The following is a 26,221-nucleotide window of genomic DNA, read 5'->3' as shown; positions in this document are numbered from 1 at the left end:
CTCCTTTTTTAAATTTTAAGACTAGGTCTTGACTAAATTATTGACTATGCTTTAAATTGGGATTTTCTTATCCCAGCTTTCTAAGTAGCTCGGATTTACCATATCTCTCTGTATAGCTTAAGTTGTCCTTGAATTTAGAATTCTCTCTCTCTCTCCCAAGTACTGAGAGATAGACCTGTGCCAGCACACTTGACTCAGAAGTTAATGTTTCTTCTGCTTTTATGCAGTTCTTTGAATTCTGTTTTTTGTTGTTTACCTTTAAATTTGTGTTCTAAGAATAGTGGGTCATGAGGGCTGGAGAGAAGGCTCAGTGGTTATTGATCTTCCAGAGGACCTTGAGTTAGATCTCAGTACCCATGCTAGACCACTCACAGTTGCCTCCAGCCTAGGGGAACCTAACACTCTCTGTGGGCCTCCGTGAGCTTCATGTACACACAAATAAACGAAAATGGTCATGCCTGGGTCAATCAAAATATTACTAAAAGCCAGGGAAATGTAATACACAACATAATTCCCCAAATTTTAGAACTGTATTCCTATATTTTAAATTATAGTTTTGGTAATGATGGCTCTAAATTTTTGTTTGTTTGTTTTGTTGATCTTACTGTGTGGGTAAGAGTGGCCTGGAACTGACTTTCTGTTTCTGAACTTGGCATCTATTTCTCAGATTTCCAACTGCTGGAATTATAGACATGTGCCACCATGTGCAGCTGTTGTAATATAAGATAACCTGTTTATATGCGGGACTCTCCCTGCTTCGGGAGCTATTACTTTGTATCTCAATAGAACCTTGCTTGCTCTCCAAAAATAGGGTAATTCACTGTAGTATTTTAAAACTGAGTTGCCTAGATTCTTAAGCTTGTATGCAGGCAGCAATTATTAACTCAAGTACCTTAATTTAATTCAAGTTTTTTATTGCATGCATTTACATATGCTTGCATGTGTGCGTGTTTCTGCATGTGGGTGCAGTGTCATGTATGTGGAGGTCAGCGACCTGTAGGGAGTCTGTTCTTTCTGTTCGTGTGTGGATTTCAGGAATCATACTCCATTGTCAGGCAGTCTTCCCTGAACTGTCTCTCTTGCTCAAGTCTTTAATTTAAAATGGGAAAATGTTAACAGAATTTCATCTCAGAGACACACAGTAAGAAAGGATTTGTCACCTTTTCCTTTAATGATATGGTAGTTTTGTTACGTTTTCTTTTGTATTCTGAGAGTAAAAGAGAGATTTGTTTTTCAGTAGATGGTTTACCAAATAACTTCCGAGTTCATCCACTTCAATTAGACCAGTGTGGTGACCCTCCTAATACCGATGGCTCAGATCATACAAAGTTTGCTTCAGTACACGAAACAAAGAAAGCAAGTACTGGAGTGATTCGTGGTGCTTGTTTGACACTTACTGATCATGATAGAATTCGACAGTTCATACAAGAGTTTACATTCCGTGGCCTTTTACCACATATAGAGAAAACAATTCGGCAGTTAAATGATCAGGTAAGACTTAAGTTTTTTTGGGTTATTAATCTTCAAATTAAGTCAGTGAGTTTAAGACTTTATTAAAAGTTTTGCATTTAAAGTTTTGTTTTGTTTTTTGTTTTATAATAAGCTGTAAAAACTGACTGAAGTTAATATCAGTGATGAAGTTCTGTTTAGTACTAGATAAGCCTTATTTCTTTTCACTTAGAGGTTTTTTTTTCAGTTTATTGGACAAATTATTTTTTAAGACTCACTTATCAGTTCTAATTTTATGTGTATGAATGTTTTGCCTGCATGTATGTATGTGTACCATTTCATATTTGATGGTCACAGAGGACATAAGAGGGCATTGGATGCCCTGGAACTGGAGTAATGGGTCGTAGTGAGCCACTATGTGGGTGCAGGGAACTGAACTTGTGTTCTTTGCAAGAGCAGCAAGTGCTCTTATCCACCAATCAGCTCTACAGCCTATATATTAGACACTAAAACAAACCAACAGCTGTTTTTAGTTTTATTTTATGGGTATGTGTTTTTTGCTTGTATATGTGTATGTATATCATATGTGTGCCTGGTCCCTGCAGAGGCCAGAGTGGGGTTGGATTTCCCAGAACTGGAGTTAAGAGTTGGCTGTGATCCACTGTGTTGGTCTTGAGAGCTGAAGACAGGTCCTTTACAAGAAGAACAAGTGCTCCTATCTGCTGAGCCATTTCTGCAGACACTTGACATTTTTTAAATTAGTGTTATTAAGATATTTGTTTACTTACTAGTAAAGCTTAATTTTTTTGTTTATAGAAAATACTTGAAGCGTTTATATTTGTTAACATGTTTAAATATTTTTTTCTAGCTAATATCAAGGAAAGGTTTGAGTCGGTCTCTATTTTCTGCCACTAAGAAATGGTTTAGTGGCAGTAAAGTTCCAGAAAAGAGCATTAACGAACTGAAAAATACATCTGGGTTGTTGTGAGTATAATAACACTATATTTAATTCTGCTGCATTTAACTTTGTCTTGCGTTTGACTACAAAAACAGTGATTGTCTTTTTAGGTTCTTATTTTCATATTGGTCAAAACTTAATGATATCTAAGAAAGACACTAATTAAATTCTAATTTAAAAAACTAATTGGACTTTTAAAAAATTTTAATTTTTATGTGCATTGGTGTTTTGCCTACATGTATGTCTTTGTGAGGGTGTCAGGTCCCCTAGAACTGGAGTTACGGACAGTTGTGGGTGCTAGAAATTGAACCTGGGTCCTCTGGAAGAGCAGTCAGTGCTCTTAACCGCTGAGCCAGCTTTCTAGACCCTGTAATTGGACTTTTAAATCAAGTTAATTTTTTTGAGGTGGAGTCTGACTCTGAGCCCAGGCTAGCTTGGGACTTGTAATAATCCTATTTTAGTTTCCCAAGCACTGGGATTACAGATGTGAACTGCTACCATGGCTGGCTTATTGGACTTTGGGAAATAAACTCTTCAGCCAAGAAACCACTGGCTCTTTAGTTGCTCACCAGAACTAAGACTCTATTGCTGAGAACTCCATATAGCTTAATTACAGAACACTGAGGAAGTAAACTGGAACTGACCAGGACATTTTCTTCCTGGTGGTTGGTTAGCTTTCATAATGCTAGAAGGTGATATATAGACTACTGGGGAAACATTCATCAGTGACCTTAGTAGAGGACGCTGAACATCACAGTACCCACCTGCTAGGCCACATGTGCCCACTAATCCAATAGTGGCATGAATGTTAGGGGGGTAACCAATTGTTTTTAGGTTGGATTTGACCTGTATCAAGAGTGACTTCATGGTTGATACTGAAGATCTGTCAACAGCCTGTGGCTAAAGTGATGATAAGCAAAAACACACAAAACTCTTAAAATAACTCAGAACATCATTTTACTTTGGACCTACTTTTCTATTTGTAAGGAGATGGGAGTTAGATTTGGTACTCAGTACTAGTCCTTTTTGTCTGAAGTGCTTTGGAATATACTTTTTTAAAGGTGATGTCTTGTTGAGTTGCCCTATTCGGCCTTCAGCTTAGAGCTCTCCTGCTTCAGGCTCCCTAGTGTTGGTGCATCACCATGCTGGGCTCCTCTGCCTGCTGTTCTAAGACAAGGAATATATTTAGCAAATTTCATTTCTTACAAACTCTTGTTTTAATGAAAAATCACATGAGTCTATTTGGATTTTTTTTTCTTAGTTGTATATAAATAAGTTACCTGGTATTAACCATTTATTTACTTCATAACTTATCCCTGGGGCAGATGCTTGTTGGCAGTTGGGAAGCTTCCAAGACTATAAGTTAAACATATTAATTAATTAACTTTTGGACTTTCAGATAGTTTTGAGAATTGATAGTCTTCCTTGAAGATAGGATTTTCGCAAAATAGATCAAATTCTTTCATGTTCTGCATAGTTGAACAGCTTACTATACATTTTATGTGTGATGGTGTGATGGGCCATAAATTCTATATTTATGTTCTAGGTATCCACCAGAAGCACCTGAGCTTCAAATCAGGAAAATGGCTGACTTGTGCTTTTTGGTGCAGCATTACGATTTGGCTTACAGTTGCTATCACACTGCAAAGAAGGATTTCCTTAATGACCAAGCAATGCTTTATGCAGCTGGAGCCTTGGTTGGTACTGTTGGTTTGTTTTGTGGTGTTGAGTATCAAGCCAGGGCCTCGGTAATGGTCTGTGACTTGCTGAGCTCTATCCCCACGCCTGTGATAATTTTAGAAAATTAAAATTGATTGTCAACATTCTGTGCATATGGACTTCTATCCAGAGAAGTGCCTCCCTTCTCTTTCTTCACCTTTGTACAGTTCTGGGCTCAAGACAGGTTTCATTTCCTCTTTTACTTTCGGGTCAGGAGTTCCTCTTCCTCTCAGTCCCACCAGGAGGAAATGTTTGGCATTTAGCTTGTATCCTCCAGCCATGCTAAGCTGCCCAACAAGCTCTATAGGTCACCTTGCTGTGTTACCAGTTCATGGTTTTGTTTGTGCTTTGATTATGCAGATGAATAGGCTTCAAGAGGACTGTTCCAAAGCTGTTCCTCTCAGGTTTATTACTTTTACAATAGCTTTTATAAACTACAGCTATTTTCAGTTCTGAATGTATAATGTTAAATATACCTTAATATCCAGCACTTATAAACTCATCTCTCATATAGCTGCTACCTTTCCTTAAATAGTTTAAATGTAATATTTATCAAATGTAGATAAAAATAGGAAAATTGTACAGCCATATAGTGCATTTGTGTGTGTGTGTGTGTGTGTGTGTGTGTGTGTGTGACAGACAACAGACTGAATATATGGTGGTGTTCTTATAAAATAATTGCTTAAAACATTCTTACCTACAAATGGCATAGTCATTTTGGTTTATATAAATATACTCTAGTGTCTGTACAACAAAATCACCTCACAAGGAATTTTTCAGGATTCACCTTTTTCATGGATTCGTCAGGATATAACTTTAAATCATGCATAACTCTTTTTGTTGTTGTTGTTGTTGTTTTTTTTTTTTGTTGTTGTTGTTTTTTAAGATAGGTTCTCTGTTTAGCCTGCCTAGCCTATAACGTACTGTGTAGACCAGGCTAGCCTCAGACTTACAGAGACCAGCCTGCCTCTGCTTCCCAAAGGCTGGGATTAAAGATGTTGGCCATCACACCCCACAAAGACCAGAATTTTAAGTTAAAACAAATAATGTGTGTTTTGAATCTGCATTAAACTGTGGTATTTATACATGTATGCTATGAGGCCTTCAGTCTTTAAGTTTACTGAGTGTGAAGTATGAGAATGGTTCTCCTGAAATACTGTTTATTTGACTCCTTTAGGAGATGGCAGCAGTGTCGGCCTTTCTTCAGCCAGGGGCTCCTCGGCCATACCCTGCCCATTACATGGACACAGCAATTCAGACCTACAGGGATATCTGCAAGTAGGTGACCATAATATTTATAGTTTTGACTATTTGGGACAGAGTTGATATTTATAAGTAGTTCTTTGTTTTTCATGCCTTAGATTCTCAACTGAAGTTAATTTAGTGAGAGACAAGTTGAAATGAAAATTGTGTGTATTCCCTTCTCTTTTCAGATCCTAGCTGCACTGCATTGGTGGATAGCAAGTTGATATATGTAGCATTGAGGTTTTGTGCTACACTGGAGATAATTTTTATTGTGGACATTTTTTATTTTACCTACCATTAAGATGGAAATTAACCATTTTGAACTTTTGTTAATTAGGCAGAAGCATGAAGAGTCAAGTAATATAGACTTAGAGAAAAATGAGAAGTAGTGAGTTCTATTAGAATTCTTACAATGAAACTGAACTGGGTCAGAAGGAGGCTGTTAGGTTATTTGATAGGTAGACTTTCATGCAGGGTGGCTAGCTTTTGTAGCTATCGGGACATTTCTAGAATTATGTGTTATAGGAATAATGTTTCTCTAGTTTTGCTGGTAAAGGTCAGTTTGTGTATATGGAAAGCATTTGGGGATAGATAGAAAGGGCTGAGATAAATCGATGTTAGAAGCCTTAACTGTCATTTATTCTTCCTAAGCTGAAATTAAGGTTTAAACTGTTGAAGTAAATGAAAATTACTGCATATTTGCATAGACATTCATCATTATAAAAACTATTTTTAGTAAATTAATCAGATTTCTTTTTTAATGGTGCTAGATTGAACTCAGAACTTTGTCCACTGAGTTAGATGCCTGATGTTTGTGTTGAAGAATAGACACATTGGAAGGCAGAGATAGAGATTCAATTGGAGCACTCTGTTGTTTTGTAGAGGTAATAGCAATAGCAATGCTTACAATGGAACAGCATTCATAGGGCTGGCTAGATACCAGTGGGTAAAGATCATTGCTGCCAAGCCTGCCAACTGGAGTTGATCCCTGGGACCCACATGATAGAAGGAGAGACTTGACAGGAGAGAAAGTTGTCCTGACTTGACATGAATGCCATAATGACATGTGCGTTTGTGCCCCCATGTGTGCATACACACAAGTAACTATAAAATATAATACAAATAAAAATGTAATAATGTACTTAAAAACTTAGCATTTTATAGAATTTAAGAACTGAGCCTTACATGAGTAGTGAACATTAGGCATACTTAGGTATTCAGGAATACCTGTTGCAAATGTAATCTGTGCAAAGTGTGATAGATCATCAAAGCATTTGTTTTGTGGGGTATGAGTCTTATGTATTCCAGGCTGGCTTGAACTTGCTGTATGGCCAAGGGTGGTCTTAAATTCCTGATTCTCTGTCTCTACTTCTGGAGTGTAAGCTATGGGGTCTGCTATTACTTTTTTCTTTTAAAAGACAGGGTCTCAGTATGTAGCCCAAGCTAGCCTGGAACTCACCATGTAGACCAAGCTGGTCTCCTACTCACAGAGATTAACCTGCCTTTCACATTCTTGGATTAAAGGCATGTGATATCATGTTTAGCCTACAATATGTTTTGAGAGTAGTAACCACTCCCAACCTTTTTTTATGTGTGTCTGAGTGTTGGGTATGGGCATTCCATGGCATGTTTATGGAGGCCAAGGACAGCTTGATGGGAGTCTGTTCTCTCCGCATGTAGGCCACTGGAATCAAACTTAGGTCATTAAACTTGGTTGCAAATACCTTTATCTACTGGGTTATCTCACTGCCCCACTCTGCTTTTTCTTAAATTACTTTATTACAGTTGATTTTTTAAAAAAAAATTTCCTTTATCCCCTTCTTTGAGACCAAGTCTCATAATGTAGCACCAGCTAATTTTGAATTCACCAGCATTCTCCTGTCTCAGTCTCCCAAGTGCTAGGTTTCTAGGTGTGTACTACTGTATTCAGCCTTGCATTGTGTTCTTACTTTAGAATTGTGTGATGAGAAAAAGTGCTGGGCTGGGGCTGTAGCGTACCATTTGCCAGGCCCCCAGTTTGACCCCAGTACCTCCAAAGGAATAAAGATTATGAATATTGCTTTTTTTTCCTTTTTAGTGGGTAGAAAATGACAGACTTTTTCCCTTAAATCTTGATCATTTTATTAGAATTTGAGAACAATAACAGCAGTGGAGTCAGGCTGGAAACTACTGGACGGAGACATTTGAGTTAGGGTCTCCAGAGAAGTTCAACTGTGGAGACTGACAAGCAGCTTTGGGGCTGGGGGCTGGGTGGGCACATGATGGGTTCTTAGAGAAAGTGGGAATGTGGAGTTGAGAGCATGCATGCTTGGACTTTGGCATGTTCCCAAGGGGTTAGAAAGAGGGGGAGGGAGCATGCTTAGTGGCGAAGCTCTGCAAGCAAGGCCAGGACAGACTTCTTGCTCAAAATCAGCTAGTGACTCTTTGAATGTATGGTAACTTGATGTGCTAAAGAATTACTGTGATGCTGATTGTTTTTCCTTGTCTGTTTTTGTTTAGGAATATGGTGTTGGCTGAAAGATGTGTGTTGCTTAGTGCCGAAATTTTAAAAAGTCAAAGCAAATATTCAGAGGCTGCAGCCCTTCTAATACGGTTGACAAGTGAGGTACTGGACTTGTGCTGTTTGATTTCATAAGTGTGTAAGAGGTGCTGTATAAGACATAAATAGGAGGGCTTTCTTTTTCAGGATTAAAACACCACTAGTTACTCATTAACTTCATTTTAAGGTTTTGTTTGTTTGTTTGTTTGTTTTGTAGTGGGGGCAGCTTGAGACAGTTTTGTAGTTCATAATAGCCTTAAATTCCTAGCAATTTCCCTGTCTCAGCCTCTGAGTACTGGGATTTCAGTCATGAATACCATACTCAGCTAGTATATCTTTTATAATTTGAACTTATTTATTGAAAATTATGTTTTTAAATTTATTTACTTTATGAGTGTTTTGTCTGTACTTATGTATGTGCCTCATATATGTGCCTGGTGCTAGAGGTCAGAAGGTGTCAGATCCCCTGGAACTGGAGTTAACTGATAGTTGTGAGCTTCTCTGTGGGTGATGGAAACTGAAACTGGTTCTTTGCAAGAGCAGCCAGTGCTCTTAACTACTGAGTCATCTTTACAGCCCTAATTGAATTCATTTTGTTTCTGTAGTCTCAGTCTACCTTTCATTACTAACTAACCACAACCATGTATGTGGCATCTTGTTTGATGTAAGTTCTATGCTATGTACAACTAAGACATGCATGTGTTTCAATCTGGTATAAAACTAGTACTAAGAAAATCACTGAGGAATGTTTAATCTCAGTTTTTACTTATATGACCATTTAAAGAAAATGCTTTAAAATGCATCCAAAGTAGATAAATCTAAAAGATGGCAGGCCATGCCATACTAATCTACTTTGGATGCATCCAAGGCATCTTAGATTAATATATCAATAAATTTAAAACCTTTTACCCAATACTTTTTAAAAACAGATTATTTATTTATTATATATACAGTGTTCTGCCTGTATTTATGCCTGCAGGCCAGAAGAGGGCACCAGATCTCATTATAAATGGTTGTGAGCCACTGTGTGGTTGCTGGGAATTGAACTCAGGACCTCTAGAAGAGTAGCCAGTGCTCTTAACCTCTGAGTCATCTCTCCAGCCCATTCATTACCCAGTACTTTTGTGACATGCTGTCAGCAGCCATCTTTCCTTGCTCCGGAAGAAGGGGCTGGAGCTTGAGGTGCTTCTCTTCGTCCATCTGTCAGAGGATGACTGGCTGTTTGTTGTTGGTGTCCTGTGTATAGTTCTTATCCTCTGAACAGTCTTTCATTCATATCCCAAAGGTCCCTCTGAATGCTTACCGGTTTCTTTTTAATTTATGATCACTGCTACTGTGTATGCGTGCGTGGTGGCATGAATTCCCTGGCACAGAGGCAGAGGTCAGAGTAGTTTGTGGAGACAGTTCTCTCCTCTTCTTTGAGTTTGACCGACCCAGCTTAGGTGGCCAGGCTTGTGGCACGTGCCTTTCCCTGCTGAGCCATTCCACTCGGCCCTCTGCCCTCTTGGTTACGTCATTACTCTTACTGCTTTGGCTCTCTGTCTGCTGCTTCACATAATTGGCTGGTCATGTCCTTCAGATGGGTCTCTCTAGTTCCCCACCTTGCTCTGAATGTTTCCTTTCTACTCTCTCATAGACAATAAAGGTTGGCATTATATTATACTAGAAATTGTGTAATCTGTAATCTACTTGAGGTTAGCCTTCTACCCTCTTTTTTTTTTTTTTTTTTTTTTCTCAATAAGTCAGTTGTGATTTGTATTCCAAGCAAATCTGAGCTGTCTCACTCTACAGTCCATGCTGTCCTTGAACTCATTCACCACACCCTCTTGGCTTTTGCTTTTTTAAAGATTTCTCTCTCTCTCTCTCTCTCTCTCTCTCTCTCTCTCTCTCTCTCTCTCTGTGTGTGTGTGTGTGTGTGTGTGTGTGTGTGTGTGTGTGTGTGGTGGTGGTGGTAATGTTCATGTGAGTGCAGTGCTCTCAGAGGCCAGAGGAGATTTCAGATCCCCTGGAGCTGGTACAGGCAGCTCTGCTGCCTGATGTGGATGCTGGGAATCAAACTCAGGTCCTCTGCAAAACCAGTCCTCTTCCATGCTTTTAACTACTGAGCCATCTCGCCAGCCCATCTTTTACATTTTTATTCCTAATGCCTGACACTGGAGTTTTATAATTGGTGTATGTGATACACTGACCAATAAGCATGAACTGGTGTGTCTTAGTTACTGTTCTGTTGCTGTGAAGAGACAGCGTGACCAAAACAACTCTTAGAAAGGAAACATTTAACTGGGGCTTGCTTAAGGTTTCAGAGGTTTAGTTGATCCATTATCATGGCAGCATTCAGGCAGGGGCTGGAGCAATAGCTGAGAGCTACATCCCAGAAAGAAATTCTCAGCCTTCTGTGAGCTTTTTGAAGCCTCCATGCCTCCTCCCACCCCCAGCCCAAACCTCCAGCTGTGTTGCACCCCCTAGCCCTCCTGATCCTTCTTGAGAAGGGCCTCCCCTGGTGACTTAAGCAGTCAATACATGAGCCTATGGTGGCTGTTCTTATTTCAACCACCACACTGTGTCAGACATGAGCTGTTTGGTAGTGTTCAGACTCTATTTTAGTAGCTAATCTGATCTTGACTTTGAGTGCTATGTCGTTTCAACCTAGGGATATCAGTGAGTGTACAAAGAATTTATGATCCAGGAGTTAGTATAGGGTTTCATTGTTTTGTGTTGTGTTTTTTTAACCTTGTGTAAATGTGTTTGTCTGTCTACCTACATATATGAATAAAATTTCCTTAGAGCACATTCTTCTGATTATATTTAACCTTGTTACTTGTTTTTAAATCAAACCTTGTTACTTGTTTTTAACTTTACTTTCTCAGATGTGGATGATTTGTCATTGACTGCTCTAGGGCACAGGTGGAAGCAGGTTCTAGTAATGTTTTCCCAGAATTAGGAATCTGCAGTGATCTGGTGGGCTTTTCTCCTCCCTCCTTTCCTCCTCCTTCTCCCCTCCTGTGCCTGGCATTGAACTCAGGGCCTCACAAATGCTAGCAAGTGCTGTGTTAGTGAACTGTGTTTCCAGCCCATCCCCCACATACATGTCTTGATTTTTATAAAACTTGATTTTCAGTTGTATTTTTTATTTTGCTGTTTTTATGTGTGTTTGGTACACATGCCATGATATTCACAAAGAGGTAGAGGACAAGATAGTAGAGTCATTCTTTCCACTTTGAAAGAGTTTTGGGGAGTAAACTCTGGTTGTCAGGGGTCAGTGGCATTTTTTTTTCCTGCACAGCGATCTCATCAAGTCCCTCTTTGTAATAACTTGATAGTAAAGACTTGAAGGTCATAGTTATGTGTGACACCAGTAATCTGTGTCTAATTTTGTTGTAGCTTAATTAATTCATGATTGGACTTAAGATCTTGATTGAATTACTCAGTCTTATGGTGTTAAATTTGAGAATGCTAAGTTTATTATGTGGGTTCTCAATTGGACTTTACATTGAGTCACTTAAAAACCATTACAGATTTCTAGAGTACATTGTTTACAAAAATAGGCTATCCAGGATTGGAACCTCTATGACTTTTGCATTTGAATGAGTAAGTGTGAATGAGAGAGGGGGGGAGGGAGGGGAAGAGAGAGAGAGAGAGAGAGAAAGCACGCCAGCCCCCCAGAGGCCAGAATTGTTGGATTCCCCTGGAGCTTGAGTTACAGGTGGTTGTGAACTTCCTGACATGGGTGCTAGGAACTGTACTTTGGGTTTTCTGTACGAGCTGTACACACTCTTAACTGTTGAGCCATCCTTCTGGCTCCATAAACCTGAATTCTTAATTTCCATTGATGAGAGTATTTATAGTAAGTTTTTTGGCAACAATTTGTCTGCAATGATTAGAATTTGAGATACATGCATAAGTTTCATTAATTTCTTATTTCTGCTTCCAGAAATTTGTGTAATAAAAGTATTTCTGAGTATTTAATAATTTAATAATTGTTTTGATGGCTGAGTGCAGTGGCACTTACGAGGCAGGAAGACTGTGGGTTTGAGACCAGCTGGGACGATCCAGAGTTCTAGATCAGCCTTAAGCTACTTAGTGAGATCTTATATCAAGAAGTAAGAGCTGGAATTGTAGCTCAATGGGAGAACACTTGCCTAGGTTCAGTTCCCAGCAATACATGCACATGCACACACAGAAATTACATTTATTAAGTCTTTTTTTGGTAGTAGAAAAAAAAAACCAACATTTGATTAATTGGTGACTGTAAGTTATGATATTTTTACATATTGGAATATACTTATTTAAAAATGAAAGATGTAAATGGTTTGGAAAACAAAATAGTATATCTACTACCACTTATATGTAAAAATTTATGTGTTTGGTTTTTTTCATACATGCCTGTTAGGCGTATAAACACTCATCTATGAAAAGAGAAACTGAGAAAGTAGCACCAAATTGGAAACAGTCCTCTACACATGAATTGTAGCATGGGATGCCGAAGGTGTTTGCTTTTGTGTAACAGTTACTTTAAATAAATATACATATTTATATGGGGGAATGGAAGTGTGGCTCAAAGGTTAAGAGCATGTATTACTCTTACAGAGAACCTGAGTTTGGTTCCCAGCACCAGTGTTGGGCAAATGATGCCTCTGGCCTCTCTGGCTGCCACTTGTGCACATAGCCACACACAATCACACATACACACCTATATTTGTATTTTAATAGTTTTTGTTAGAAAAGGCTGTCCTGAAAATCTAAAAATGTAAGCTCCTAAGATTATCTACTTAATTGATTTGCATCTTCCTTAGAACCATTTGTTAATTGTGTATTCCTGATATTTTCCTACCAGCTTTTGAATGTGATTCTTAGAGCAGACATTTGAACATTTAATTTGGGCTTAAAGTAATAATAGCTGCTGCAAAGATAGTTTATAATAGTGGTCTGTTTGATGTAACCAATTTTTGAAACAATTGCATTTAAAGTCAATGTTTTCTGTTTTCAACTTTCCCTGGGGAAAATAATGGCAGCAGAACACATGGAAGGGCCTGGTAAGTTCAGCTTGAGTCTGAGGACCTAGAGAAAGTGCTGGGGAAAGGCTGATTCTTAGTCAGCAACCTTCCTCACTTTCTCCCTGATGCTGAAGCAGTAGCTTACCAAGATGAGTCATCACAGCTCCTGGGCAGTCAAGGTCAGGCAAATGGAAACTGCTTGCACTTGTCCTGTTCCTGATTTACAAGAGCCTGTGAAGAACTCCTCGCTGCAGGGATTTTTAATGAAAAGCAGGCATTGCCCTTTATTCAATATTACAGTAAAAATTGAGGATTCCTTTAAGTAAATGTTCTTTAAAGAGGATAAAGTCATAAGTTAGCTTACATAATAATCTACATATAATCTAGCCTATATTCTTTGGGGTGGTGTGCACAGTAAATATGCTGTTAGTCACCAGGCAATATCCAGAACAAACTAGATAACTGTTTTTCTGTGTTTTTTGGTTTTCTTTAACTAGAATACCTGTATTCAGTTCTCAGTTTAACTGCTCAGAAGGGATTGAAGGTATTCAGAGATTTATTATACAGTATGCATCATAATTGGCCGTTTAGATTTTATGAAAAGGAACAACAACAGAAAGTTGTTTTTAGAAGTCTTTTTAAACAAAATATGTGCTACTTGGAGAAAGAATTGAGATTGGTTGGCCCCTTTATGTCTGCCTCTTTTGCTCCAAGCTACACTGACCGTGTACTAGGAACCAGAAGCTTTCTGAGCAGCTCTTTTTCCTTTTGTGATGCTCACCATTCTCTGGTCTGCTCATGCACAGGATTCTGATCTCCGGAGTGCACTTCTCTTGGAGCAGGCTGCGCATTGCTTCATCAACATGAAGAGTCCCATGGTTAGAAAATACGCTTTTCACATGATCCTGGCTGGCCATCGGTTTAGTAAAGCAGGGCAGGTAAGCATATCTTTCAAAGGTTGTTGCAGCTGGAAAGATGCTCAGCAGCTAGGAGCTTTTGCTGCTTTTCCAGAGGACCTGACTTGGGATCCCAGCACCCACATTGAATAATTCACAGCTGCCTCTAACTTCAGCTGCTGAGAATATGGTACTCTTTCCTGGAATACCAGGGTGCCTGCACTCATCTGTGAACACAAACCCACATGTGCATAGTGCATGCCTTTAATCCCAGCACTTAGGAGGCAGAGGCAGGCAGATCTCTCTGAGTTGGAGGCCGTCCTTGTCAGTTCCAGGAGAGGCGCAAAGCTACACAGAGAAACCCTGTCTCGAAAAACAACAACAACAAAAACAAACAAAACAAAACAAAAACAAACCAGTCTTTTAATTTTTTTGTTTATTTTTACTTATTTATAAAGTATATTCTTGTCAGTTTTGTTGTTGTTTTTGAGACAAGTTCATACAATGTAGCCCTCGCTGACTCATGCTCATATCTTCTAGCCTCTGCCTCCTAAGTGCTGTGATTCTTGTTACATCTTTGTTTATTTCTTTATTTTTTTGTGTATGCCCATGTGTGGAGTCAGACAACCTGCAGACTTAGTTTTCTTTTGGGGGGGGGTGGAGGGGGGTCGTTCATGACAGGGTCTCTCTGTACTTTGGTGCCTGTCTTATTTATATCTTGCTCTGTAGCCCAGGCTGGCCTAAAACTCAGAGATCCACCTGACTTTGCCTCCTGAGTGCTGAGATTAAAGGTGTGCGCCACCACCGCCCAGTGCAGACATAGTTTTTACCCTCTGCACTGTGAGCCCCTGGGTTCAAACTGGCTTTCAGGCTTGGTGGCAAGCCTTTAGCTCTGACGATTCTTGTCCTCCTCCCCAACCCTTTATATTTAATCCTAAAAGTTGAAATAAATTCTGCTTTTAGATATTTTGGCGAGGACGTGAGATTTGGCTTTGGACAGATACAGGCTTAAATCTTGATGTATAAATAGCCTGGTTTTGGTTACTTAACTTTTCTGGAACTGCGTTTTGGTTTTTATTTTTATTTTATTTTTTAATTTTTATCCTGGTGTGACTGGACACCAGACAGGCTGGGAATTGAACCTGGGTTCTCTGGAACATCAGTCAGTGCTCTTAACTGCTGAGCCATTTCTCTCCTCTGGGTTTTAATTTTTAATTTATTGTTATGTGTGTGAGCTCACATAGTATCATATTCTTTGGAGATTGGAGGACAATTCTTTGGAGTCTGTTTTCTCCTGTCACTTTGTGGGCTTTGGAGATTTAACTCCAAAGTGTCTCTATTCCTTGAGCAATCGACCTCACTGGCCCTCTGTCTTTTTTATTCAGCATAGGACCAAGCCCTGTGGGATGACACCCTATATTCAGGATGGATCCTTCCGTCCTCAGTTAAAGCTTTCTGGAAACACTCTCATAGACACTCCCAGAGGTGTGTTGCTGTGGTGTTTCTAGATCCAATCAGATTGATACTGCCGACTGTTATACCTTACCTCTTTGTGGAAAGAATTTGAAATAAGTGAAGCCAAAATGATCAGTGAAATATTTTCCTCAGAGAAATAAGGGTAGTTGTAAGAACAGACAAAAACACATGCACACTCACTCTGGATGGCTGAGGAAACCCAACCTATGTCCACATAGAATTGTGTAATTGTGAGGAGATCATCCTAATTGTTAGCTTCATTTTCTTTATCACATTCTCTTGTAGTGGGTGAGCCAGTTAGTTACTTGTTTATACTTGAGCATGTCTCTGCATGTGTTTGTGTTTGTTTTCTCCAGTTCAAGACAAATTTAAACTACAATACGTGTTTCATTAATTTTCTTGCAGAAAAAGCATGCTTTGCGCTGCTATTGTCAAGCCATGCAAGTTTACAAAGGAAAAGGATGGTCTCTGGCAGAGGATCACATCAACTTTACCATTGGGCGCCAGTCCTACACTCTGAGGCAGCTGGACAATGCTGTGTCTGCTTTTAGGCACATTTTAATCAATGAAAGCAAACAGTCTGCTGCTCAGCAAGGGGCCTTTCTCAGAGAATATCTTTATGTTTATAAGGTAAGTACTTCTTTTCAGGAATAAATATTAAAATTGCTCTTAAATTATTATTTTCAGGGAAAAGCCTGCTTACTACTAGCCCCTTAGAGTATAATTAAATGGCTTTATTGCAGAGTATGTAATTGCCTGTCATAAAAAAATGTGGACAGTTTCTTGGTTATAGCTCTGTACTACATGGCATTAATACAGTTTTTTAAAGAGATTTTAATATTTCAGTAAATGTGGTTTTGTGGCTTTTCTTTTTTTAAAAAAATATGCTTGTAATTAAACTAGAATTGTATCACTCCCCCCCTCCCCTTTAAAGCCTTGTTTTTATTTTTTTAATTTAAATTTTATTTATTCATTTATTTATTTATTTGATGTGTTTAGGTATTTTGCCTGTATGTCTTTGCATTATATCTGTGCCTGATGCCTAGAGAGGCCATGAAAGGTCCTCTGGGACTGCAGACTTACTTAGATAGTTGTGAGCCGTCATGAAGGTGCTGGGAATCAAACCCTGGTCCCCTGGAAGAAGAGCCAGTGTTTTTGCTGCTGAGCTGTCTCTCCAGCCCCCTTTTTAAAGATAGGTCTCAGTCTTTAGCTAGTCTGGCCTTAGACTCTTCACCCTCCTGCCTTAGCCTTCCAAAAACTAGTATTACAGGTGTATACCACCCACACATGGCTTTCATTTGTGAGTATTTTGAAATCTTTACAAGAAATGCATTAAAATTTCTAGGTTACTTATTTTGTTTTTTTGAGACAAGGTCTCATAGCCCAGACTGGCCTAGAATTCTCTGTGTATCTGAGAATGAATTTGAACTCCTGATCCTCCAGCCTCTTACCTCTCCAGTGCTGGATTGTGGGCATGTGCTGGGCCTATTTTTATCACGTTTTTATAAGGTTGCAGCTGATTTTTACAAAATAATGGATCCTCCTACTATCCTTAGATTCATGTGCTCCTTTTTTTTCCTGATAAAAGATGAGGTGTGGACTCACAGCAAGTGTTGTACTGTAACCTAAGTGGGTACAAACCACAGATCACTGTTTGATAGGACACTTAGGATGTTTAAACCCTCCCCTTCAAGACCTGTGAAAGGTTGAATATTTTATCTTCCTCAGAGGAAATAACTGCTCTTTTAGACTTACTAATTCAGAGTCAGACCAGTTAAAAATTGGCAGATAGGACGCTATAATGACTCAATAAGAAGCAGTACAATTGGAAGTTTAATATGCAAAAAAACTAAAAGCTTAACTAGTTTAGTACTCTTTAGGAAGGTTCTATTTTAAAACGTAGTACTGGGAATTAAAACCAGGGGCCAGTGCCTACTAGATAAGCACTCTACCACTGAGCTATCTCCCAGCCCCTTTACTCAGGCGGCTTTGTACTTGCTCTGCGAGGTCAAGGCTCCTAATTAACGGGAGTTAGTTATAGGCTAGGAAGGTTCTGTAGAAGTAGAGTAAATAATGTCTAAAGTTCTCAATTGTAATTGTTTATGACTCTGATATAGCATATAAACTAGTCTTTGTATGTCTAAATTTTCTTGCATAACATTTGATACCTGTGTATTAAAAATTAGGAAACATGAAAAAAATGTAGCTTTCTTAAAAACTATTTTTCCTTCTGTTGTATTTCTCCCAGAATGTAAATCAGCTGTCACCAGATGGCCCTTTACCACAGCTTCCCTTACCATACATTAACAGTTCAGCAACACGGGTTTTCTTTGGCCATGACAGACGACCAGCAGATGGTTAGTAAACTCTCACTTGGCCTAGTTACCTAATGACTATTTCTTTAAAGTGTTCTGTCTCCCGTTAGAAATGGAAATGCTGTTGGGTAGTTGAAAATGGCTTTATGCTGCTTCACCTATTGTCCAGTCATTAGAGTATATAACCACTACCTTACTGTTTTTCTTTCCAGTCCAAAAACTAAAAACAAAAACCAAACGGGTGTGATTCTTTACAGCGGCTTCTCTCACTCAGGAAGTTCTCACTACTGTATCCCCTTGGCAAGCATCTTTAATATTTGTCATAGATGCCATTCGGTGCCCATAAAGCACCTTTAAATACAGCATTCATTCCCTTGCTGTAGTTACTGATTTTAGTTTTTCGCTTTTATAAAATCATATTGTGATAAACATGTATATAATGTAGTTTTTAATTGATTTTGTTTTTTTTTTTTTCCTGTCCTGACACAAGATTCCCAAGCTACCTGGAACTCTGTATAGAGAAGGCTGGTCTTGAACTTGGAATAAGCCTTCTGGCTCTGTCTCTCACGTGTGGGTTATAGGTGTGCAGCACTACACCTAGCTTAGGTTCTTCAACTTTTTTGTTATGGAAATATGTAGAAGCAGGCGACATGGTTTACTCCTCTGCTTGTAAGAGTTTTTTTGTTTTTTTGTTTTTTAAAGATTTATTTATTTATTATTATGTATACAGTATGTATGACTGCAGGCCAGAAGAGGGCACCAGATCTCATTACAGATGGTTGTGAGCCACCATGTGGTTGCTGGGAATTGAACTCAGGACCTCTGGAAGAGCAGTCAGTGCTCTTAACCTCTGAGCCATCTCTCCAGCCCAAGAGTTTTTTTTTTTTTTTTTTTAAGGTTAAAAAAATGTTTTTGAAACAGGATTCCATGTAACCTGGGCTAGCCTCAGACTTACCGTGTACCTTAAGATGGCCTTGAACATATCCTCTTGCCTCTTCCCAGGTGCTGGAATTACAGGTTGTGTATCACCATGCTTAATTTATGTGCTTCTGGGGTCAAATTTTGTATGTGTTAGGCAAACACCCTCCACCTAAGCTACATCACTACCCCTTTTAAATCAATACAGGATCTTTTTTTTTTTTTTTCTGGGGTTGAGGCTTGAAAGGGCATTCACTATTAGATTAAAAGTTGGGTGTACCGATGTTCTTTTGGTGTTTTTTTTTTTTTTAAAGTTAACTTTACATTATGATTTTTCTTTATTGCAAAAATATTTTGATATATTTACATAAGGAATATATGCTGCAGGGCCTGAATGAACTAATTCTACATATTTAACTTTGGATGAAAAAAATCATTTGCAGCTTAAATTTGAAATTCAGAAACCAGTTCCATGCATTGTTTATGTATATACTTCTGATTTCTGATAAAATTTATAAGAAAAATGTGCAAACATGTCCAAAAGTGATACATTTTAATCTCCAAGAGAAATGGTACCAGCAGAAGTGACAGGGATGTTAGGATTGGGAGGAATGCAGAGAGAGGGTGGTGACTTTGGCTATAATGCTTTTTTTTGTAAAAAAATAAAATAAAAGTCAGGCTCATGAGGTTAAAGCTGACTAAAAATTGTCTGAGCTGTGAGTTTGACTTGGTGGCTCAAGAGGTGGTGGTGCCTGCTCCAATGGCTGAAGACTGAGTTCAGTCCTGGGGGCCACATGGAGGGGGGGCAACTGACCCCCAGAAGTCGCCCTTGGACCTCCATTTGTGCCACGCATGCATCCCCCATGTCAATAGATAAATAAATGCAATTTAAAAGAGAGCTAAGATACAAGCAGTGGGGCTGCAAAAACAGCTCGGTGGTTAAGAGCACTGGCTACTTCTCCAGAGGACCCAGGTCCAGAACCCATATGACAGCTCCCACTGTTTTGTAATTCCAGTTCTTGGAATTTCAAAACCTTCTTGCCTCCATGGGTACCAGGTACATAAGTGATACACAGACAAACATGCAGGCAAAGCACCTGTAGACATAAAATAAAATATTTAGATTAAAAAAAAAAAAAGCTGTGCAGTGGTGGCACATGCCTTTAATCTTAGCTCTCTGGAGGCAGAGGTAGGTGGAGTTCTGAGTTCATGGCCAGTCTAGTCTACTGAGCGAGTTCCAGGACACAGAGCTACACGAGAAACCTTGTCTCGAAAAACAAAAAATAAAAAACAAGTAAAGATATAAGCCAGGAATGGTAGTCATACCTTTGATCCCCGCACTTGGGAGGTGGAGGCAGGAAGATGTGTTTCATGTCATCTTTAAGTTCCATAGCTTGTTACAAGCTAGCCTGAGCTACAAGAGCCACTGAGTCAAAAACAAAATTTTTATCTAGAAGCAGTTTTACTTATTTTTCTGTATATTTTATGTAAAATTTGTGGAAGTTAGGGAAAATAACATTATTTCGGAATCAGAAAAAAAATATTAGTATTAGAGCAAAGTTGCTGTGAAGCTAGGATTAGAGAACAGATATTTGTGAATCAAGAGAATTAGAAATTAGGCAAGAGTGCATATGTATGTATATATATATATATATTTGGATACCTCTGGTTCTTATTTGAAATATGCGTTATATGAGGCCGATGTTCATGAGCATGTATTTAAGTGTGAAATGTGCTTTCTTTCCCTTTGTTTGTTAAGGTGAGAAGCAAGCAGCTACTCATGTAAGTCTTGACCAAGAGTATGACTGTGAGTCATCTCACCAGTGGCGAGAACTCGAGGAGCATGTTGTGGCTGTGGCTAATAAAGGAGTGATTCCATCCAGTTTCTACCCCACACAATATTGTTTGAACAGCCACTCCGACAACTCCAGATTTCCACTTGCGGTTGTGGAAGGTGCTATAATTGAACTAAAAAATACTTTGTGTGTGTAAATGTTTTGCCTGCATGTGTGTATATGCACCACATGTGTGCCTAGTGCTCCTGAAGGGTAGAGGAGGAGGATAGATCTCCTGGAATTGGAGTTGGGAGCTGCCTTGTGGGTTCTCTGCAAGACCAGCAAGTGATCTTAACCACTGAGCCATTTCTCCAGCCCAATACTGAAGTGTATTTCTGTGCTTAGAGCAAATTCCAGATAGTTTATTACTGCAGGCCATGTGCACAAAGATAGCTCACTATGTGCTGAGCTACATTTGTAAGCAAGTGGTGGGGCTCTAATGTCTATGTATGTTACGTGGTCCTGGAGCACCAAGAGAGTGACATTAGGGACATCTAAGACATTTTCAAATTGTATAAGCTGACAGAAGACAGTTTAGGCAAAAAGACAGAAGGGTGTTAGAGGCAGGGTCAGGGTCATGAAAGTTACTAAATGTAGCCTTTTCTTTCTGTAGAGCCAATTACAGTGGAAGTGGCTTTCAGAAACCCTTTGAAAGTTCCACTTTTGCTGTCTGACTTGTCATTGCTCTGGAGGTTTCAGCCTAAAGACATCAATGGGAAAGACATCGAAACAGTTAGAGAACGAGTAAGTCACTAACCGGTATCTGTGATGTGTGTGTCTCAGCTACAGCCTGACAGTCTGTTACTGTTTTACTCTATTCCGCTTACTCTTGAAATGTGAGAATACAGAGAAACATGATCTTAAAACTATCTTCCTGATATTTAGAAACAGCTACAGTAACATTTTGCTGTTCATACTGAGTTTTCATTTTTATGTTTTTTGTTCATCTTTTGTATTTCCTTCTATTCATGTTGCTTTGTTCATTTGTGTTGCTTGGTCTGTGTTTTCTAGTGTTAAAATGTCTAGTACTTCATTTTTATGTAAACTGTCATGGATGATTCATAGACTGTCTTACTGTCATCTACTAGTCAGTGTGAAGAGTTCCATGTTTACTATCACAATAATTCTATGGTGAATTTTTAAATTTAAATTGTAGTAGAATTTTGGGTCAAACCGATGGCCACTCGTGTGTTAAGCAAGCCACACCCACATATCCTTGGCCATTGTTAACTGTGAGCAGTTGGACTTCTCTTGGGGTCTTGTCCTCTTGATGACTGCATCCTTGAGTAGATCACTGAGCCACTTTAGTGGAGTCAGGCTGAACAAAATGAAAACTACATGTCAGGTGCCTCCGTAGACAGGCTTTCCTGAGGGATGGGAAACTGCTCAGAGATGAACCTGGAGGCACTGGCTTCAATTAATGTTACTCTTGGTAAATTCGGCCAGCAAGATGTTAATGTTTTGTTATTTTATTCACTAATATGTATATTTTTAAAAAAATATAATTTGTTCTTTAGGTTACAGGTGAACCTGAAATGATTGGAACTGAAGTTATTTCAGAATTCTTAATTAACAGTGAAGAATCTAAAGTGGTAATTGTTTTAAGCATTTATATTTGTTTTGCCTTTCTAAGCTTGTAAACCAAAAACAAAATTTAAAAAAAATCAGCTTAATTCTTTTAGCTATTAAGTTTTCTAGCTTTTTTAAGTCTAAAATTTGAAATATTAGAGTACTGGAGTGGCTCCAAAGAAATCAGTAGAAAAGTAGTAGTTTGTCTTTGAACAAGTTTCCAGAGAAGCTTGGTACAAGCATTTCACCACTTCTTGGTATTAGTCTGGCAAATGTATAGACACTTAGGTGCGCAGATTTGTTTGTTTGTTTATTGAGACAGGGTCTCACTGTGTAGCCTTGGCTGGCCTGAAACTCAGTATGTAGCCCTGGCTGGCCTGGAACTCACAGAAATTACCTGGCCCTTTCTCTCTCAAATGTGGGGATGGAAGGTGTGTGCCACCATGCCTAGCCCAGAGTTGGTCTGTGGGTATTCTTTTAGGGCTGGGCTGTTTTTAACGTGTGCAAGGCCTCATTTGAGTCCCAGTACTACAAAAGAAAAAAATTGTGTTTTCGAGGATCAAGACATAATTTTTGATTTGTTTTTGTACAGCATGGTGGTGCACACTTTTAGTCCCAGTACTTGGGAGGCAGAGACAGGTAGATCTCTTTGAGTTTGAGGCCAGCCTGGTCTACATACCAAGATCCAGACTTGCTAAAGCTACATAGTGAGACCTTAACTCAATAACAAAGCAAAACAAAAACCCAAAACAATTACTGAATTTACAGATCTTCTTTTAAGAAAGATGCTTTTCCATACTTAGCCAGCAGGGGAGCTACCACAACTAAGAAAGTGATTTCCCAGGGCAAGCCTCTTCCATTGCACTTGACTTGGGATTTGCTGTGGCCCTGTGATTTCCCTAAATGGGGGAAACTCCACTGCATAATTTGTGACAGATGGTAGACTGTATGTGCTTTCCCCTAAAATAAAAATTCAAATAAAAAATAAGAAAAATACTTTTCCATAAGGAACTTTGTCAGTTTAAAAGTTTAGCTCATGAGTTAATTCTGCAACATTCCAAAATTGAGATACTGTGCTATTAAGATCCTATGAAAACATAATAAGAATGACTTCAATATTTCCATAGGCAAGACTGAAGCTCTTTCCCCATCACATAGGGGAGCTGCACATTCTGGGAGTTGTGTATAATCTTGGCACTATTCAGGGCTCCGTGACAGTAGATGGCATTGGTGCTCTTCCTGGATGTCACACAGGTAAAGCTATAGCATCGATAAGCAGTTAGAAAAGTAACTCTTAAACCATCCCATAGAATACAATGAATGAATAGAGTTTTTTTCTAAATAGGTCTAATGTGCCTTTCAAACATATCCAGCTGATGGACATTGCCCATGTTATGTTGTCACGTACAAAGTTCCTATTTGAGAACTGCAGTCAAATTACAAAAAAAAATTATTGCCAAGAAAAATCTCATAATATTTTAAATGTGTTGGGCTGCAGGTTGGACACACCTACTATATAATGGCATCTAGACATGTATAAGCATATGTAATTTAGATTATTCTAACTTCTGGCATAGGTTCAAAGGTATGGGATTTTATTCCCTCGATAATATTTTTGTTACTGATATCAATTTAGTAAATTATAACTAAATAAATTTTGTTTGTTGAAATGTCTGCTGCCAATACAAAACCACCTTAGTATATTTTGTTTTTAATATTTCCTTTCTATCAAACAACATACTAAAGCCACTGTGTCCTCTGTCTTTGGCTATTAAATACTCAAAGCCACCTGTGGCAGTCCATGCCAATAGTTTCTTGGGAGGCTAAGACAGGAGAACTGCAAAAATAGCCTGAGCAGTTTAGTCAGACAATATTTCAAAACAAAAGTCATAAAAATTTGAGCTATTGGTGTAGCTCCCTGGTAGTACATCTGCTTAGCATGAGGTACCAGGTTCAGCCTTCAGTACTGACAAAGAACAAAACAACAGCCAAAAAAAAAAAAAAAAAAAAAAAATGACTTGAAATATTGTTATCTATACCCCAAAGGAGCAGAGTTAATTTTAAGCTGATAATCTTGGTTCCCTAAATAGTATTCTCTGTAGACTTTGAAGAAAACTAAAGATACATACATGCTCTTCACTTGGTTTGGTGGGTTTTGTTTGATTTTTAAATAATTCGGAGAACTCTGTAATTAATATATATTCGGTTGAGTTTAGGTTGAAAAGATGCTGTGAAGGGAGTTTGTAATAAACTGCTGGAGTTCCAGCACTTTATTTTAGTATCTTCTAACAAATTAAAATTGACTGCTGTTCATGTGGTTGGTGTGAATTTAGCATTCATAATAAAAGCTGACTGTTAACAGTGGGAGTCTCCTGAAACACTTGCTGACTTTCACGCTTGTAGTTAACATTTCCACCTGGACACAAGAGAAACTCAACTAGAAAGAATGAATCAGCGGGTTTTGTTCCTACCCAAAAATTGAGTATGGTCTTTTGAGTTTTCGTACTGTATTTCTGCTTCCTGTTTGGTAAGTGTTAGGCAGGTTATTTGTAAGTAGTCTTGCTAATTTATTACATTTTAAAGCAGTGTGAGTACTGAATTTTTTTTTTAACTTTCTCATGGTACTTAAGTCTTCTGGTACCACAGAATTTTGATAGTCCATAAAATATTGCTAACAGGGTGCTAAAACAAAATACATTAAAGATCATAATTTATGTTAGTGTGTGGCAGTGACTGTGAATTCACATTAAAATAAGTCCCATCTTATAAACAGAATTTTCATGACATTTTAGTGTAGATACTTTTCATACAGAATGTTCATAGGGATCTGGGCACAGTAGTTTATGGAAACACTACATTGTATATCTAATCCGTCAGAGTGACCAAAGGCCCTGAATAGCCTTCCGGAAAGATGGCGTTGTATGCCCCCCTAGCTCTTTCACACATGAGAGTACATGTTTTACTTGGGTGAAACCTCGCATAAATATTGAAGAAGTTAAAAAGAAAACTTTTCTGTATTAGAATTTTCATTGTTCAGCCTTTTGAGAAGATATAGCTAGTTATATGTCTTCAAAATAGTGCTATATTTGGTATGAGTAAAAGTAAAAAGCTGACCTGTTTTATGTTTTACTTTTTATTTTTATGTTTTATTTTTTAATACATTACTTAATATTTTCTTATGGCCCACTGGGCCAAAGACAGTTGTTCTCAGATTTTTTTTTGATGAATAGGGATACTGGTTTTTAAAGACTGCTATTCAATGATGAGTAGCCTTTATGCAACGTAAATAAATCAAAAACAAAATGAGATGTTGAATAGCATACCATAGATGATGTTAAATATGGAATTAAAGTATACTTACTGTTGTAATTACATGTGCTACTCAACAATTACATGGGATTTATGGAAATTTATAGTGTTTATTTATAGTATTCATATATTCAAGTTCAACCAAATCATCAAACCTGCCATATTATTTTTAGGGTATTGATTTTTTTAATTTCAGGAAAACACTCTCTGAGCATGTCAGTCCGAGGGAGACAGGACTTAGAAATTCAGGGCCCTCGACTTAACAACACGAAGGAGGAGAAGACGTCTGTCAAGTACGGTCCTGACCGACGTTTAGACCCTGTAGTCACTGAGGAGATGCCGCTTCTGGAGGTATGATGCTTCTTCCCATCATGACTAACCATTTGCAGAGCCAGATGATGTTTTATAGAATTTAATTTTAGGTTGAGGTTGTTGGTAGTACAGGTAGTACAGGTAGTACATTGAACTGTACTTTTTGTTGTTGTTGTTTGTTTTAAGGCAGGGTCTTTCTATGTAGTACTGGCTGGCCTTGAACTCACAGAGATCTGCCTCCTGAGTGCTGAGATTTGAACTGCACTGTTAAACTATTGTTAAGCTAGCTAAATGGTTCTCATTGATAGAGGTCAGGGTATGTGCAAATTGGCGTTCCACCACATTCATGTTGTAAGGTAGAATCCTCAACAAATTAATAGGAACTGGGGGAATATTTGTAACTCAGCACTTTGCTTATTGAACTTGATGACCCTTTTGCAGTGTATAAAAATAATATGTGAGTGAATGCTTATAGACAGTCTAAGCAGTATACAATTATGTGGGATGCGTTATTGGTGAAATTATTAAGGCCACTCCACGTAGTTAAAAGGGAGGTTTATTTTGTGGGGTAACTTACAAATGAAGGGATAGATTGCAGGGTCTGGGAAAGGTATGGCACAGTCCGGCAGTGTTCTCTGGAGAACTCTGCTCGGTCTACCTCCAGCGTCCAGCGTCCAAGAACCAAGA

General features: G+C 38.5%; 1 protein-coding gene and 1 non-coding gene across 6 annotated transcripts in view; both read left to right on the top strand.

Moving 5' to 3' along the window:
• The window catches only part of Trappc8 (trafficking protein particle complex 8), an 80,791-nt gene that overhangs the window by 32,239 nt on the left and 22,331 nt on the right, over nt 1–26,221 (top strand). For 3 of the 5 annotated variants that reach the window (XM_036204565.1, XM_036204563.1, XM_036204566.1), the window contains 13 exons: nt 1,238–1,491; nt 2,318–2,433; nt 3,954–4,104; nt 5,304–5,404; nt 7,871–7,976; nt 13,711–13,842; nt 15,682–15,906; nt 17,525–17,633; nt 20,269–20,463; nt 20,958–21,088; nt 21,862–21,936; nt 23,041–23,167; nt 25,419–25,573. In XM_036204565.1, coding sequence (XP_036060458.1) covers nt 1,238–1,491; nt 2,318–2,433; nt 3,954–4,104; nt 5,304–5,404; nt 7,871–7,976; nt 13,711–13,842; nt 15,682–15,906; nt 17,525–17,633; nt 20,269–20,463; nt 20,958–21,088; nt 21,862–21,936; nt 23,041–23,167; nt 25,419–25,573 — 1,877 coding nt within the window. The remainder of the gene's footprint in view (nt 1–1,237; nt 1,492–2,317; nt 2,434–3,953; nt 4,105–5,303; nt 5,405–7,870; nt 7,977–13,710; nt 13,843–15,681; nt 15,907–17,524; nt 17,634–20,268; nt 20,464–20,957; nt 21,089–21,861; nt 21,937–23,040; nt 23,168–25,418; nt 25,574–26,221) is intronic. The other 2 variants (XM_036204567.1, XM_036204564.1) reach the window with 1 other exon arrangement.
• Nucleotides 22,709–22,876, top strand: LOC118595085. Its single transcript, XR_004946460.1, has one exon. It is a non-coding gene; the product is annotated as a U1 spliceosomal RNA (small nuclear RNA).

This window comes from Onychomys torridus, chromosome 13, assembly GCF_903995425.1.
Source record: "Onychomys torridus chromosome 13, mOncTor1.1, whole genome shotgun sequence".
NCBI lineage: Eukaryota > Metazoa > Chordata > Mammalia > Rodentia > Cricetidae > Onychomys > Onychomys torridus.
The sequence above is the reverse complement of the archived record's forward strand: the minus strand, read 5'-3'. Positions and strand labels throughout refer to the sequence as shown.